We start from the raw sequence: 17,881 nt of genomic DNA, 5'->3' as shown, positions 1-17,881 counted from the left end.
TTTTCCTTCGGGCGACCTTCCCCTTCGCCCCGGCCAACCTTCCTGTACTTCTCGCCCCCTTTAATTTTTAGTAACGAACACACATGGCTCCAATTACTCAATGCAATATGTATGAAAATCTATTACTTCCCGCCCGCAGCGTCGAAACCATGTATAACTTTTAACGTGTAATTAGGAACAGATCGATCTATCAAAATCAGGTCTGTCTAGCCCGGGGCTCTCTCTCCCCTCGCCGTGACAGCTCGTTTGGCCGTAGGTGTGGGGGAGGGGCTGGCTTTTATAATTAGCTGCCAATGAGGACTGGTCTGCTAATGTCTGGTGCTGTAAACAGCCAATCGACTCTCCGATGGTCCGACTAGTTACTCTAACTCGTCTTAATCTTTGCTATTTCGTTGAGCTCACGGAAGTAACAAAATAAACAAATCCCGGCAAAAACAGTGACATGTTGATGTAGAGTCGCGTCTGTTTTATTGCGTCAAAATTATCGATGTGTTTTGATGAAAATATTGTGATGACGTTGTTTGGATTTTTGCCGCTGTAAAAACAGACGGGTTTTACGGTGTGTATTCATGGTGCTGGGAAGGTCGGGCTGTGATTGGTCAGGCCCGTGCCGGGGTGATGTGCAGGCACCCCCCTCGGTGTCAGGACTAAACCCGTGAGTGGCGCACATGAGCACCAGTCTCATGTTCCGTCTCGTCACGTCCGCACCGAGAACGTTCGTCTGTTAGTTGGTTGTTGTCGACGGTTCGTACGTACGTCGGGACAGTGTGTGTACCATGATGGACAACTGTCTGATCACCCAGCAGTTCCCGCACCTGAACGGAGTCAACCTGCCCGGCTTCCCCTACTCGCACCCGCCGTACCCTCATGCCTTCGACTTCCCGCCGACCTCGTCGGGCCTGCCCGGTCCCAGGCCGTTCTCCATCGACGGGATCCTGAGCGGCGGCGGGCACCCGAGCGTCTCCTTCCCGCAGACATCCATGATGCTGAACGGTGGCATAAATGTCATCACCACCACGGCTGGGAACAACAAACAAGGTAGGAACAGCACACGTCAAAACCCTGACTATATTCTAAATCCCTTGAAAAGTTCAGGCAGAATGTGTTCTTGTGTTGTGTTGTGCTAGTGGCTTTTTTGTAGTCGTGCGTTGTTTGTTTTATTTCATGATGATCTGATCTTTTTTGTTTGTCTGTGACTATTAAGATACTAAAGCCTGCACCAGCATCTGTATAGGTAGTGTGTCATGAGTTTATAACATTCAGTAACTGTGTGAAAGCCTAAGTAAGTAACTTTCATTAGGGCATGTGCATGGTCTGTAAATACAGTATTAGGTGTGCGACAAAACGTCGAGACGATGTCGCCTTTTTGGTCCCTGTGCCTAGCAAGGGTTGTAGAAAATTTTGCAGCATTCTGTCGTCGCCCCAACCGTATCACCGTAGCATGGTGAATGATTTTTCGGTACCGGAGCTCACCCTGTCCCCTGGAGTGATTAAATGTAGTCCGGTGAGGAAAGGCCGCGGGCACGGTCGCTGCCTACGACAATTAACGCTCGCCTCGCCGCAAACTTGATGGAAAGTAAACGTAGTGAATCACTCAGGTGTTCCCTCACCCGCCTTAAGAGGGCCGCCAAAGACCTTGGCTCTCTTGATCTTAAGCACTGTTAACCAAAAACTTCGTAAAATCACAATTTTGGAGCAAACGTAAGACCAAACATTGTCAAGAAACATTGACTGGAAGAAGACACAGGTACTGAGGTAAAGGTATACTTGGTCACCACTGCTAAAACTTGATAAAACTTACCACCTGGCTACCAGACAATACCTTCACCTTCCTTGAACGTTTTCTCAATTGTCTTTCCAGAAAGCAACAACTTGAGGGATTCTCTACTGTTTTCCTTTGTAGAAAATGGTCAGGATTCGGGGGAAGGCATGCCTCCCAAGCGCAGGAGAACCCGGACCAACTTTAACTCGTGGCAGCTGGAGGAGCTAGAGCGCGCGTTCCAGGAGAGCCACTACCCCGATGTCTTCATGAGAGAGGCTCTCGCACTCAGGCTGGATCTGGTGGAGTCTAGAGTACAGGTGAGACAGACACACTTTCCTTTGATCTAAACTAGTTCCCAAACTGTAACATCAAGGTACAAAGATCCTTAAATCTAATTCTTCGGACGTCCCATAGAATTAGGAACAACCAGAAACCAACTGAACATTTCTGAACTCTCTCAAAGCAAGGGACCTCCTTGCTCAAAGTAAATGAACTTAGAACAAAGATTTTGGTCCAGCGATTAAAAGTTCCAAAGTTGATGCTGTTCTCCCTTTGATACAGAGTCGAAAGAAGCATATCAAGCATCTCGGGAAGATTTATTGACATTCTTAACCACGTTACACTCATTTGAGCTCTAGTCGTAAACAGTTTGTACTAAAAAAAACTCTCACCGCCCGCCCATGCGTTTCACTGGTGTTCTTGTAACGAGACAGACGGAAAAGCCTGCCAGGAGAATATTCGCCGTGGAATATATACGTGCCCCATGTGTGGGAAAAACGCGTTGGTGCAGGTCTAGTCAGGGAAATATTTAGCGACTAGGCCTGTGTTGAAAGACGCGTCGTTAGTGCAAGGAACTTTGCTCGCTTGACTTCTTGAAACCTGCCTGCCAGTTTTGCCTGCCAGTTTAGCCTGCCTAGTCGTCACTTGCACTTAATCAACGGAAAGCATTTCTAATCAAACGTTTGTCGACTGGAAATGGTTCAATAGCTCTTGTGCTAGTTTTTGCGTGGGAAAAAGCGCGAAGTCTCCCGCCAAAAATCAATTAGTGCTCCACGACTGAGAGGAGAAGCCACACTGTTTGTGGCTTCTTGCCGTCGCTTAAACAAACTTCTGTCGGGGGGACGTTTGATCGGTTACGGCCCGCCGTATGGTCCCCGCCTAGCCAAGCGGATTTTCTCACCCCTAGCTCCGTGTATATCTCTCCCACTTCCCCCCAACACACCCCATGCTGTCGTATGTCACACTAATACTCTCTTAAAAACAACAGTAAAACATAATCGAAAAGTTGACAAGAATGGCCGGCTTATTAACGACTTCGCCACATAATAGGTGCTAATTCTATCAAATAACCATTAAAACATCGGGAATTGTCGCCGTGTTATACGTTTTAATTTTGGTGTTTTGAGAGGGATCGTTTGACACATGTGTGCCAGTGATAAATTGGGTCATTTGGATGCGGGTGACAATCCCTGCGTACTCAAGAAAATTTCGCTAACGAATTCCGTAGCTCGCGTGCCCATATTTTAGACCAAAATACGTGCGTGTGGTTTGTACTCCGAATAGTTGTATTTCACTCCTTTCCATTACGTTTTGCTCAGGCTTGTCAGTGAGGCATTAATACGCTCCTAAAATTCATATCATTTCACTATTTTCAGCAACCAAAAAAGCCGCGATTTTTACAAAAATACACATACATACAAAGGATCAACCGACATTAGTAAACGTTTTAAATCAAAAGCACAAAACTTTTAGATATCAAATGAGAATTCTCTATATGTGATTCTTGCAAATAGTACATAATCCGTAGCTATCGCTTTTGTCGTGTGTATTGGATGTATGGCAAATCTATTTGTTGTATTAGTCGTCTACTAAGTAGGGTTATTTTCCCGGTGTGTATTTCTGATCGGAAGTCCACGATCCAATGTGTACTGTGCGGACTTCCTTCTCTGAGTAAGTGCACGTCCGCTAGACAGTAGCCTCGAGCACACTAGCTCTGCACATTTCTCTTTGCCGTGCGGTTATTTTTCTGCTACGTTACGTCTCATAATGTAACTCATGTCCCGTGGAAACCCTCCGCCCGGTTCTATTTGGGTCCGAAAACGCTTGACATAAATCCTACCGTTTCGCCCATGCCTTTTGCCGGTCGTTTCCGCCATGTTGTTTCGGCACCCAGATGCATCAGCCCCCGGGAAGAACTGAGCGCAATCTCGTCCAAATTTTTAACAAATCCAGCAAGCAAACAAGGAAATTGATTCAGAATATATAACAAAGGCCAATCAGAATTAACAAACCGTTTCGATCTAGCGATTTGTGTTTGGTTATTTAGCGGGGATTGAGCCCCTATTATGGGCGATAAGTTCGCACCTGCGCGACAACTCTGCCGTGAAGCCCCCAGGTTTTTCCTTCTCCTAAAAAAACCTCGACAATTCTCCGCTCAACACAAAAATGCACGGGTCCCCTTTATCCTCCCGTAAGCCCATATCTTGTAAGTCGTTGACAAGAAAATTGGCTGATAGTTTTAACACGGTATTTGGCTATGCATACCGGTCTTCTTTGTCTGTGCATCAGATAAGGGTTCGTGCTTTTTTGTACAATGTAAAAACGTATTGGGGTGAAGAAGTAACAATTGAGGTGTCACAACCAGACTTAAATGGGCCACTTAATCAGCTCCATAGCTCTTCAAGTTTTCACACCTTTCGGGGCAGACAAAAAAGATACAAATCTGTTGAGGTATACATTTGGTCGGACAATAAGATTGGCTATTGTTTCATAATGATAGCAAAACAACAAGTTTAGTACTTTGTTGATGCGTCTAAAATCTAATTAAAGCTTACCTGTTAAGCTGTTTCAACATATGAAATTGTAAGTACAGTAGAAATATAAATCATTGAATTACTGTCTACTCAATATACATAGAAATAAAACAACAATCTTAATGCATTCGCGTACACATGTACAACTTAATTGGATAGCAATCTTTATTCTTTATTGTCATTCTACATACATTGATTTTCTGCGGGTAAAAGTGACAGTGTAGTGAGGAAATGTCCTCTCAGAAACCACCAACCCTAATTTGTTCGTTCGTATGTGTGCCGATAAGAAATGTGATTAAGGAACCTGACTTGTCAAAACAAACGCTGGAGTAGAGAGTCCGTAGACGTGTATACCGCACAGATGGAGCACTCCGGCGGCTAGAACGTATCGCTAACAAAGCCGAACGCTGGCATATTGCGGGCGTTTGTTGGTCAGCCCCCGTGCGTCTCGGTTCCCGGGGCTTGGCCCACATTTCCACGGCGATCGCACGGCGAACGCCCGCGAGCCCCAGTCCTGAGGGAGCGACGCCTTTGTTCTCCCCTCACACAACCTCTCCATTTGGCTTTTGTTTCCCGATATGAGCACATCCAGCTCGCTTTTGAATGTGTCCCCGGGCGGAATGAAATCACAGGACAAATAATTCAGCTTAACACATCACTTGGCTTGTTTATCTTACGGTATAGAGTGTGGGGTTCATATGCTCAATATCCTTCTCACTAAATCCGCCAGGAAAGGAAATGTACACATTTCAAAGCTATCGTATTAATACTCGGAATGGTATGGCCGTATCGTGTTTTCATCTCAGAGTCAGGAAGTTATTATTATTACGGGACACGGTGTTAAAAGTATGGTATTTCAGTCAAACAACCTATGTCATTATGAACTTGAACATACATTGTACCTACAAATGTATGTATACGCGGATGCACAGAAAACAGCAGCAAAATTCTTTAATCACTCATTTAGTCCTGAGTAGAATATGCCTCATTAAATAAACGTTATTTGTTTGTTACAAGTACCATTGTTTAGCCGGACAGATGATTTTCTTTACACTGAAACCAGGAGTTTTTATACCAGTGTTTTTATTCCTCGAGTGTTTTTATTCCAGGAGTAGTGCTTGACTGCTTTAAACAATCTTACATAAATGCAGACCGTGTTCTTAATTGTTTTAAACCACGAACTGTAACATGACAGTGACGGATGGATTCTCTAAGTGTAGTCATTGTATTTTGTATACAAATTGACCCCAAACTTTGTTTGTAGTTTTGTTGGCACACACATACAGTATTCAACAATAACACACCTACACAAACATTTCTGTAAACTTTTGCAATACAGTTTATGTCAGATACAAGATGTAGAAACTACATATAATATTTCACGTTCTATTAAAGAAAAGTTAAAAGGCAAGTCATTGATATAGGGACTTAGGGAGTAAATACACAAATTAGGATAAAGCGCACTGCTTGCCTCACAGACCACATATCAAGCTGAGATAGGAGTGTCAAAAACATCGCAAACAGATTTAACAATTTGGCAGTTTCCGTTGTGTTGGTGTGAAGTGGGTGTGAAGTGGCCCTCCCCTGCCCCCCTCCCTCTCCCATCTGGTGTCCCAACTCGCGCACTTTCTCACGAGAAACACTCACTCGCGGCGTCACAACGGCAAGTTGGAACAAAAGCGTTAATGTGGTTATTTGATTTATTATGTTGATAACAGGTGGACTTCCAGACACCCTACAGAAAGGAAACGACATGAATTTTATCATCAAAAGAAGTTTTCAACGGTAAAGTTTGAAATGACGTAAAATTACTTTGGCTAATATTTTGAGAAAACATGACTACAAAACAAATCGTAGTTGAGACCGGATACAATATGTTAGAGTGTTTGTGTGCGTGTCCTTGGATGATCTTTGATAGAAGGGCACTGCCCTAGTGTTCCAGTCTGCCAAAACACCTTGGTCAGTTTTTGGAAGGATACTTGTGATACGTGTTAGAATCAACAGTAGAGGGTGCCAAGAAAGTGGCATGAAAGCATCATTTTTCGTATCTCATCAATGTGAGACGTACTACTTCTAAAGTTTGTTCAAAACAGGACACATAGATGCATCAATCCATCATAGAATATATATAACAGAGAAAAGATAAGAAACGGACGTATCAAAAATCGATTACCGTGTTCCTTGTTTTTGTTCCTTTTGGAAATCAATACTTGGAGTTGGACAAACGCTGTCCTGAACTGAACTACGAAATGTACTAGAATTCGCGTGTGGTTGTTTATTCGTCTTTGGTTCCCTTGAGGGAGGAAGGTCCATTTTAAAACAGGCACGGACCAGCGAACTTTCCACCGGGCACACTCAAACTAGCTTTAAATCACCGGGGATGTCTCCTTCAAGCGCGAAATAGAATTAAGGCATGACCTGCGTGTGTACAGACAAAATAGTAAAGATAAAATTTCAATCTTACCTTTAGTAAATCAACAAGAGTTTTTGTTTCTCTATCAAAAAAATAGATGCCTTTTGTCAGTTTGTAGCCCTCTACAGAACAGACACCCAATCGGCAGTCCTTGATGTAGTCTTACAACTTTTACCATTGAAGTATGAACTTTTCACCTGTGAATAGACCAAGCTGTTGTCTGGAGGGGGAATCGTAATTCGTACCTTCTGTGAAGCCTTTAGAGAGTATAGCTGTGTGCTGTATTGTATTTTGTAGACTTTTATAGGTTCGACGGGAGTTTCAGACTCCACAAAAATGTGTGAGAGATTCCGTATGGTACAGTCCCACCTCTTCCAAATCATCGTAAAGACATCGTCTACAAACTCGCACGTCTAGCTCGCAACTTTCGTTGTACATTTCCCAAGGAAAAGAGGAGGCTACGATACAGGATTCATTTTCAGGTATGACAGGCAGTGTCAGTCATTGTCTGAGGCATTCATTAGCCAATTATTGTGTCTTGACACACGGATAGTTAATCAAACATAACTGGGTTACAAAAACGTCAGGCTCACACAAAGCCCCTCTGTTTTTCCTCACTGTAAGCTATTAAAAAAGCATCAACGTTAAACGGAAAAGGAAGCACTGTCCTGGCTGATCCCTTAGGCATTTCCAAAATTTGTTCCACTGGTACATGGTCTTCTTTACAACGAAGAGAAAAACAAGGCGCGCTAACAACTCACCAAAACAGATACAGAACTCTTGGAACTTAGATTATCAGGTACAACTTTGAGAAAACGTATTGTATGAGTCTGTCCCAGTGTAAAACGTATCTAAGATCCATGTGTTTTCTTAGTTTAGAGTGTCTGTCGGATGTGCTTGGTGAGAAAATAATCGGGCGGCTGCCCGGGTCAGCGGTAATTGTTGGACACGGGTGGGTTGGGGTAGAACATACACCGGCCACCTCAGGAAAGGGCCACACACCAACACTCAAGGATAGACTCCCAAACAACTAAACAACGTGAGATGGAACAAACCCTTCTGTCTGGAGTTGGTGATTCACTTCAAATCACCCGGTTGGAGGCCTGGCGAACCTCCATACCGTATCAGCCAGCGAAAGGGTATATCACCCCGTAAGGGGCGGTGTAACCCCGCCGCGTGTAGACATGTGCGAACATGTGCACATGTGTGTATGGCGGCTTTGAAAAGGTGTTATTAACACCTGTTTCGCCATACCCTCCAAATGGAGAATCCTAATAAATAAATAAATAAACGTCCCGCGCGTTGTTCGCATATTCTGTGCTTTATTAAACAGAACACCTGCCTCGGACAGTAGCGAGGTTTGTAGACAAGATCTTTTGTTTGCGTTCCGCCGGTGGTCGGTGTGTGTCTTATGACTCCCACTCCATCATGCACGCTCATGCCACTCTGACATCCCGGGATAAATTAGAACTGTAAGGTCTCCTGCACCCTCACGCGCTCATCAAGGGGTGAAACCAACAGTGGCGTGTTTGAAACATTTCTGCTTGTATTTACAACCAAATAAATTCAGTCCACGCGATTGTTAGGAAAACTTTCCACTGAGGAGAATATTGTCCCACAGAGAAGTAACTTCGGCTACTGGATTGAAGTTCTGGGAAGGATTTTTTGTGGTCGACAGATCCGTGGATTTCCGACCGTTCACGTTATGGTTCATGTCGCAGAGAATATTTGCTTGCTCCCCTCTTTTGCCTGTATGAATTACAGTGTGGCCTGAGGCGTTTTGCATACTTTGGACGGAAACTCAACACCGAGTCCGTCCTGGCCCGTCCGTGGGGCAAGTTTTACCGAACTGTACACACACATATAGCCACACCAGATCTCATTCTCTTCCCGGTATATTGCGCATTGTTGGCCCTTTTCTTCACCTGCCTTCCGACATATTACAACTTTATGAAGTTTTACCCGAATTGAAGACCACAGAAATGCGACTAAATTTCGTAAGTATGGCCAGATTTGCTGAGACGATACTTTATAAAGATCAAGGGCGTCGATCGGGGTCAAAAACTTTCTTTTTGTGGTATTGATGTGTATACAAACTATATATTCTTAAGTTTGTGTATACAATCATAGAGCTATTGTCTTGGGTGTTGAACGTTCATGTGTAAAAAATTCCAACATTCTTAAAATTTTGTTTATTAGTTTCAAGACAAACATCAAACTTCCGATAGTGTTGACTTTGCTCGATATGAAGAAATGTGTACATCTTGGGTAGACTTTTCTTTGATCAGCTATCTAAATATGAATATTCCTCTGGCGACAAAAACTATACATGAAGGCTAGTTTTATCAACTGTCTTTCATCTTAAAAGTTAAAGCTTGTTTCTATTTTTCGAACTTTGTGTAGTTTGCTACATCCTGTGCGTTTATTTTTGTTTTGCTGTACTCCCCACACCTCTAACCCAGTTCCTGTAACCCTGAGTTGTTAGCTGACCCAACTGTTTTGCTTGTTCCCGCCTCAGGTCTGGTTCCAGAACAGACGAGCCAAGTGGCGTAAGAAGGAGAACACAAAGAAGGGTCCGGGCCGACCGGCGCACAACGCGCACCCGCAGACCTGCAGCGGCGACCCGATCCCGGCAGAGGAACTGGAGAGACGGCAGAGGGAGAGAGAGGAGAGGAAGAAGAGAAAACAGATGGAGAAGCAGCGACAGAAAGGCTCGATCCGAGCGGACGGAAGCCAGAGCGGTGGCGAGGACGGGATGGGGAAATCTGGTCTCTCGGGAGACCTTGATTCCTCGACCGACAATCCGTGCCGAGCTGACGGAGAGAGCAGGTGGGGAGAGTCTGACTCGGGGAACACGACCGATTCCTCCTCAGCGTCCTCGAGATACGACCAGGTACGCGCAAGGGAAGACGTTACGAAGGACTTAGCGCCCGCCTCTTCAGGCGACGGTGAAAAAGAACACAAAGACGACACAGCGCAACACGAGAGCGCGGAAACGCACAGCTCAGAACAGTTCAACAACAGTACCGAGGAAGTCGTGATCACAGAAGAGAACATGTCCACTTCTGAAACAACGTTAAACAGAGACAGTGTATCTGTAGCGGACACGACTACTACAACTTGCCCCGCCGTGACCACCACCCCACCGTGCACGACCCCGTCTCCCACCCGGCCCGCCACCAGCCCGCTCAACACCGTCACCAAAAGCCCCTACAGCATCGAGTCGCTCCTCGCCGAGCCCAAGGTACCCAGAGGGAGAAGACCCAACACCAAATACCCTCGGGTGCAGGCTAGCAAATCAGCCTACTCCAACGGACTTGTCCCGGTTTATCCCATCACCCAGCCCGTAGGCTTCATGGTGCAGCCTTCGGTCGCAACTGCTGTGTCGCCGACGCAGGTGTCGCCCACTCTCCCCCTGGCCGCGGAGAGACAGAACTCTAGCATCGCCGCGCTCAGACTCAAAGCCAAAGAGCACCAAATCACAATAGACAGTCAGCTCGAGAACTTCAGATGCTCACCGGACAGGTGTTCGGTGTGAGACAAAGCCATAACATTCCCATTAACTCGACGAGATGTGTACATGTGTATGTATGTATGTAGACCCAGTGAAAATTATTAATATTTATGTAATTTATCAAAATTTATACTCACACCTCTTTGAATAATACATGTTGTTCTCAGCGGCATTCTCTTTTTTGTACAAATTGATATGGATTTAGTGAAATGTCAGCCCGTTGAGGTTCAACAGTCGCACCGTCGGTGTAATCGAGCTGTAGTATGTGCGGTGTGAGCGTCCTTTGCTCGAACAATTTACATGTTGTGAACTCTTCCAGACGTAGGGAGGTTGGGTCATTCTTGTGGTAAAAATTCAAAAATTAACGGTCACGACGGCAGCTGGTGCGTAACTTTTCCTACCAGGCCGAATCAAATGAGTTTATCGTATAGGGTACCTTAGGGTCTCGTCTGTAATACCATTGTTTGTCACTTATTCGTTATTTTGCTTTGTCCTTTGTAATGTTGCGATTTCCAAATGTCGTTTGTGATTCGTGACACCCTCCAGTATTGGTGGAGCGCTATACGTGGAAAATTGCTACATTTCAATTCTAATTGAATGTTATATATACGTGTATATGTTAAATGAATAGATTTATCTTCAAATTCTCAAAGTACTTGTCAGTATCGGAAGGGAGTGGAAATTTTCAGAATAAAGTGGAATTGGCTCTTTTAACTTTCGCTTTTGTCTATTGTTCTATGGATGCTAGGAGCGCAGAGTAAATGGAAAACAGCATTGGCAGGTGTCAGGCAAACGGAGCGTGAAAATGTAATTTTTGAGGAAATTTGGCTGTGGTCAGCTAACCGGCCATAAGGGCGGCATACCCGCTGGGATGTAATTTAGATGTAAAGTCATTTTGGAATTTGTTAAGCGAGCAGAACTATTAGATAAAGCAGACTCTGGTATCATTTTCACTGTTAATAATTCTGTTGGGGAGAGTACGAAAACATCATTGCCTAAACAAATGACTATCAACAAGGTGTAGTGTTTATATGTAGGAAAATGATATACAAGAGGCATTCAACCTAACAACAGATGCAAGCTATGGAACAAAATACAACAGCAAAATAAACTAAATCCATATCCTAATTGAAAAATACTGAAACATCTAAAACTCTGGCGCTGCGGATTTATTTGGGATACATGTACCAGGCACAATTCAGGCAACAATGGGGAATCGTTATAAACATATAGGACTTGATGTTTCAAGGATTTTGGACTCAGTTGAAAAGCCTACCCGATTTTGATGACATCATTTGGAAATCTGTTTGTTGTTTTTTGAAGCACAACTTAACATGAACAGGGATCGTGAAAAAACGCCAACATACAATCAAACATTTCCAGCAAATGTTATTCTCTCGGCGTTACTGCGTCAGCTCCGTAATAAATTTCTTTTCCGTGTAATGATTTCTCTAAACTACGACATCGATCAACATGACGGGGTTCCTTTTGAGCGTATAAAATTTTCTTCAATTTTTGTATTGAATCCCTACCATTACCATGTACAAATGTTCAGTTCAAGATAAAGAAGAAACTTTTAGTCAGTCCCTGAAAAGATTTTAGTGCGTTTGTTCGACTCTATTTTCATGACTTAACACGTCAAATCTTCACAGCAACACAGAGAAGTTAACTTAATGAATACACCTTTTCCAATCTCTACTATTCAATAGTTTTATGGCATATATAAACAACAATATGAGACAACTGCCCTCATGCCCACCGTGCCATGACTTCAAATTTCGTTAAATACTAACGTTAGTGTAAACATTCGAACAGTACTATCTGTGTTCTAGTATATGTACTAATTGTGGATGCCGCAGTGCCCCGATGCCTACATACCCAGCTGTATGCGGGTTGATTCATGCCTCGTGTCCAGGTGAAACGGCCTGTGTGTCAGGTCGTGTTTTGCCACAGTGGCCGTCTGTTTTATTCCCCCTCCCCTCACCCCGTCCTCGCACCGCCGTCACGGCCAGACCCTAACAAACGACCGCACGCCTTCGGCTCAAGGCACGACTTCGCCCGAAGGGACTTATAAATTGATTTGGCGCGGGGAAAATTCGATTGAGGTGGCAAAACCCGGCGGGGTTGTATAAAATATTTTCCAATAAGATCTGTACATACACACACAGACACGCATATCAGAGGGGATGACTTTTGTGTTGACCATGCCGTCTGTCTTGCCAATTTAGGCGGCGTTATGGTCCCCTGTATGTTAGCCGTCTGCACAGGGGTTGTTAAAATGTAGGACAGGTTAAGTGAACGTTTTTACTACCTACCCGTAATGCCCGCCGCCATTCACTGTAATGGCACTGGATAAACTTTGAAATCTTTGGGCGATGATTTCATTAGAGAACTTCTAAGACAAGAGAAATATATCATGCACTAGAAGTAGTTTTGAGAACTGTATGAAGAGACAGTGAAGGGAAAACATAGCATTAACCACGGCGGTTCTGACTAGGCCGTACTCGTTTGAGATCGTTTCCCAAAATTTACTCCGACATCCGTGGGATCCTAGTTGAAAATAATGAGCACACAACTCAAGACGGAATTGGTTGAAAATTCGCCCGTTTCGTTGGAATTGTTGTGCAGTGATTTTTCCAGTCCGCCAGACTCGGTAGTTCTGCCAACCCTGACCCGCGCGACCGCAGATATTGATACGAATGAGGTGTGGATACAAGGGCAGCGTTCTGCCATAATAGAATTAGCCAACATACACTAGCATAAAATTGAAAATATCATAACGGTCTATTTTTCGGGGGAAAATTTGTCATAAATATGCATGGCCAGGCCGACAAGCAATAATTCCTAGATATAGATCGCGGGCCGGAGTCTAATAGAATCCCGGGGTTGGAGCAGCAGCGAAGCGAGCAGAGTTAATGGCCGGTACTGTTTCTGTGTTTATCTGTGGAGCCTCCGACTGACCGAGCAGCAGGAAATGTGCAGCGGCGACGAAATAATGGCGAGCTTTGCGAACCCCGATCAATCTGCGCTGGCCCATCGTGAGCCGGAACGTGTACACGGCGGGCCGACACGCCACCGGGCCCGAGCAGCATGGTTCAACGGCCCCGCCGACTTGCCCTCGCCATCTGCAGGGTTCGATTTTATTACTTTTCTATATTCATGGCAAATTTGCCGGAGTCTACTGGGTTTTTCCTAAATTACAGCCAATTTATGAACCATTTATTCCGTGTAAACTATCCAAATTCCCCATACAGCCTAATTTATTTTGTAATGAATCTTGCAGAAAGGTTGTTCCGTGGGGAAACGGGCGCGATCTACGTCAGCGCAGTGAATTGACGAACTACGGCCAGGCGAAACCTGTACACTGGTTTAGTAAGAATCCCATTAAATCACCACAAACTGTATATTTTTCTTAATTGTCATAACTCTCATGTTGTAAGAAAAACGTATCGCTTCGTTTCCATACAAAAGAAGCATTGTGTTCATACGCCATTAACTTAAAGGTGGGCAAAACGAATCCTTTGAAATATGGAAATGGCACGGAAAATGCTAGTTGACAACAGTTAACCCCCAGTTCAAGCTCATCTTTGTCAAGTTATGCTCAACACTCGGGTGTTTTGTCCTTGTTATTTGAACTCAGAGACGACATCGAACAATTGCTTTTAGCCATGACCTATGAGCACTACATATCTACCATAATAACTCCGAAGTTTTGTGCTTTTAGAAATACAAGTTGTTTTATAGTGCATATTGAGTAATGTGAAGGAAATCTAACTTAGTAAACCTGTAGCAAAAGAAACTATGTCCAACCTTTGCGTGACGACTTAGTTAAACAATCTCAAAACTGCGACGAAAAAGATAGTAGACTAACTTGCTACTTTTTTGTACCCTGGCTATGACCGAACCAGTTTTAGGCGGTTTTCTGACAAAGAGAATCAACTATGTTTGATAATGACTTAATGTATCAATCAACTACAAATTCACAATAAACATCGTAGGGCTTGGAGTGTTAAAAATATTGAAATTTTGTGTTGTCCATTCTTTGAGGTAAAAGGTGAAGCCTTGGCAACAACAAGTAATAAGATTCTTCATTGTGAGAATACATGTAGTAGAGGTGCTATCATTATGGGTGATGCCAACCCAGTCAGTAAGTTGCCTGTGCCTGACGTGAACGGCACGAGATAAGGAAATGAGAAAAGTGAAAATGATCTGGTGTTGTCAGAAAGTGATCTTGTTTCCACGCGGGAGGGCTGTACATCACGGCTCACCATGGCCGCCGGTCGCCCCCAGCTAAATATTACTGTACCTGCAAGATTCGCGCCTGGATTACGGTCAGATACACCAATATTGACAATAATGCCACACAAAATATGGCAAACATTTCCCCCTGGACCTTCGCAAAACGCTGTATGGCGTCTCCAAAGGGAATGTGTTTTTTTCTTAAGGTAGATGTCCTCAATTGACCATGACATGCTATGCGGTTACTCAGCCCCCACGAAAAAAATATACCAACTGTCAGTCTACATATTTTCTCTTTCATGCAAAATAAGTTGTTTTCGTGTACTCAACAAGTACTTCTCCAAAACAACTCAAATCTTAAACAATTGAATGCAACTATAAATGTGTTAATTCGCAAACTGCTCGTGAATAAAACATGAGCTATACGAAATAATTGTCCATACTACGTATATTTTACTAGAGTCACAATGCCTCTGGCACGCCATGAAAAATACTAGTAGTAGTGCTTGTAGTAGCTAGTCAAGAGTGACGAATTCTAAGATCATAATGAACGCGGCTAACAATAAACCAAGACAAAGACACTGCAAACATTGAAAATGATATTCTATAACTTCAAATTACAAGTCCCCGCCCCCCATTGACAACCCCCCGTGGCATCAGCTGCAGAGACACACCGGGCTGTGATATGGAGACACATGTGTGCGTCTATCTGATCAATAACCATGGGATGTTACGGTACGGCACAACATCTGATAGTACGTGTAATACGCACGCGATAAAGGCACAGACGGGGCATTGGTGGTAATGACTGTAATGCCGAGATTTCCTGACTGAGATATGTTGGCGTCGTTTGGCCCACGGCGTAACTACAACAGCAAATAAAGGAGGGTTCACCGGGAACGGTTAAATGAGGAATTGCTGAGGAAATTAATGTTTAGGAATTCCTGTTGTGGGGCGTAATGAACGGGCGTATGGGGAGTAGAGTGATGGAGGTTAAAGTTTCACTTTCAATGGGAAGATCTGAGAAAAGTTGTTCAAACATAGAGATAAAACGTTTCCACAACTATATGTGACTATGATTTTATAGCATTCCACATGCTAAACATATCCATATACATCACATGTATTGTGAAAACTGTTCCAGTTGCTTAAGACGTGTTTTAATGCTCGTAATGATAGACATAACACAGCTTTGTGAGTGGATGCGGTACTGCAGAAAAAAAAGAACAGTCGACGCCGCTACTGAGGAGAACCAAATTCGACATTGACCTTCGTCTTTACAAATCTACCCCACAAACAAAACCATAACAATTCCTTAACATGTTCTTTAAAGTTTAGTTTTGCTGGCTAAAGCATGAGAAAACACAGATGCACAAAAATAACCCCTTTCATGGATACAGCAATAGTCACATACAAAATGATCTTGTAGTGGAAACTCATCGTTAATTATATCAGATTTTTGTAGTACAAGTTCTCACTTTTTTTTGTCGCGCACTTACAAAAAGTGCACAAGATTTGATGTACCGATTGAATGCAAACATACCCAGGTGTGAGTGTACTGTTGCTATACAGTCAGAGAAACGCGAGTAACGTTACATGACAAATGTGTATCTGTACATGTGCCGGTTACAAATAGCTCGGATTCCTCCCGATCCCAGTTCGGAGGTAACTTGAACGCCAAACGTTGCCGGTACAGAGGAGGTTGTTTGTTGTTGCATGTCGCGGTGTTGTCACACAGACGCCTGCAGCCAATTAGCAGGGATGTTTCTCACAATTATTCAATTATAGACAAATTAAGGGCAAACTGGTCTACCGCAGCTGGCAAGGGAGAACCACGGAAGAAAATACACACCACAGTGCTTGTAAGTTTAAATTGTGAAACGTTTACAGAAATATCGTAAAGAAGTAACAAATTTATTTTTGAAGCATCCGTAAGAGTTTCCATGTATCATGGTATGAAGAACTAACCTGGAGTCATTTTTGTCATGAAAGATATTTTGAAATAAGGCACAGTCAATAATATTGTAGAGATCTCTTTTTTTATATGTCGCTCTGAATAATTTTCCATAAAAACATGAAAGATTGCAATCTCATCCAAAATGCCATACACAGAGGACATTTTTTATATGTCTTGCATCCTCAAAATAATTTTTTTTGTTCAGAAAACATGATTGAAACTTCCCTACAAATTGAGGAAACGGATTTGCCCGGATATTCTGTTGATTCGACACAGTTTGTAATGATCCAAATACTGTACATAAAACTATATTGAATATGCTTATGTGTTGTTCACTATTGTATGCGTACATGTCGCTACACTTTTAACGTCGAACCAAAAGAGATTTATGCACTATATAGCTCCCATCTGTATTGTGATGTAGTTGACCTTTTTACAAGTCACTATCGTATTCAATTTCATGTGGAATTTAATAACTTGTTAACCTCAATTAGTGCACCCTGGGTGGCTCTAGACTGGAAATTTAGATTAGGGGGTTGTCACATATCATCTCTCTGTCATATCATGTCCCCACGGTTGTCATTCTTTTTAAATCTCTGATGAGAAAATGGAGGGCGAATCCGCAGATCTCGAACAGACAAAATGGCGTGACGAAAGAAACTCTCGTGAGACTTGGAACTCTATTCCCGCGGGATTTAGACGTGTACAAATATTGATGTTTTTCATCCAAAGCTTAACTGAAAATAGCTTTTTTCACCTTACTAAAATAAGCGGCAAACATCGTGTGTGCATGCTCGGAATGGCACGTACGATTTAAGTCTATAACGTTGTTGTTTGAGGCTATCGCGACTCGTCAAAAACCCATTACCAGCCGTAGTTGCAGCGATGGTTGGGTGATGCACAAGATCAAAGACGGACGCTCAGCAGGGCAGTGGTATATCTGTGCGCCCATCTGCACTCTGTTGGGCGAACATGAATCACGGTTCTCTTTGGTCCCCGTGCCGACATGTGCTCGGGTGGGTTTAACAACATCACACACGTCAGACGGTCCCAGGGGACACCGCGCGGGACCAGAGGGTAACTGAAGCCAACCTGCTGGGTCAGTGGAGATAGCCGTGCTGGAAAACTGACACAGACTCCAGTGCTCAGCCTTCACCAGGCCTTCATACGGGATCGTAGAATT

General features: G+C 43.6%; 1 protein-coding gene across 2 annotated transcripts; it reads left to right on the top strand.

Moving 5' to 3' along the window:
• Positions 1–642: 642 nt before the first annotated feature.
• LOC118429390 (homeobox protein unc-4 homolog) lies at positions 643–11,216 on the top strand. 2 transcript variants are annotated; one of them, XM_035839870.1, is made up of 3 exons: positions 643–1,038; positions 1,904–2,079; positions 9,507–11,216. In XM_035839870.1, the coding sequence occupies exons 1-3, from the start codon at positions 777–779 to the stop codon at positions 10,524–10,526; spliced, it is 1,458 nt and encodes a 485-aa protein (XP_035695763.1). In that variant the 5' UTR covers positions 643–776; the 3' UTR covers positions 10,527–11,216. The 2 variants fall into 2 exon arrangements, with proteins under 2 accessions (XP_035695763.1, XP_035695762.1); XM_035839869.1 differs by having other exon boundaries at positions 1,862–2,079.
• Positions 11,217–17,881: the final 6,665 nt, after the last annotated feature.

The sequence above is a fragment of the Branchiostoma floridae genome, chromosome 13 (genome assembly GCF_000003815.2).
Source record: "Branchiostoma floridae strain S238N-H82 chromosome 13, Bfl_VNyyK, whole genome shotgun sequence".
Lineage (NCBI taxonomy): Eukaryota > Metazoa > Chordata > Leptocardii > Amphioxiformes > Branchiostomatidae > Branchiostoma > Branchiostoma floridae.
The sequence above is the reverse complement of the archived record's forward strand: the minus strand, read 5'-3'. Positions and strand labels throughout refer to the sequence as shown.

Coding starts and splice junctions, on each gene's coding strand:
- LOC118429390 (XM_035839869.1), top strand. CDS start 777: ATGATGGACAACTGTCTGATCACCCAGCAGTTCCCGCACCTGAACGGA. Junction 1,039..1,861: donor GGCTGGGAACAACAAACAAG/GTAGGAACAGCA, acceptor TTGTCTTTCCAG/AAAGCAACAACTTGAGGGAT. Junction 2,080..9,506: donor TGGTGGAGTCTAGAGTACAG/GTGAGACAGACA, acceptor TTCCCGCCTCAG/GTCTGGTTCCAGAACAGACG.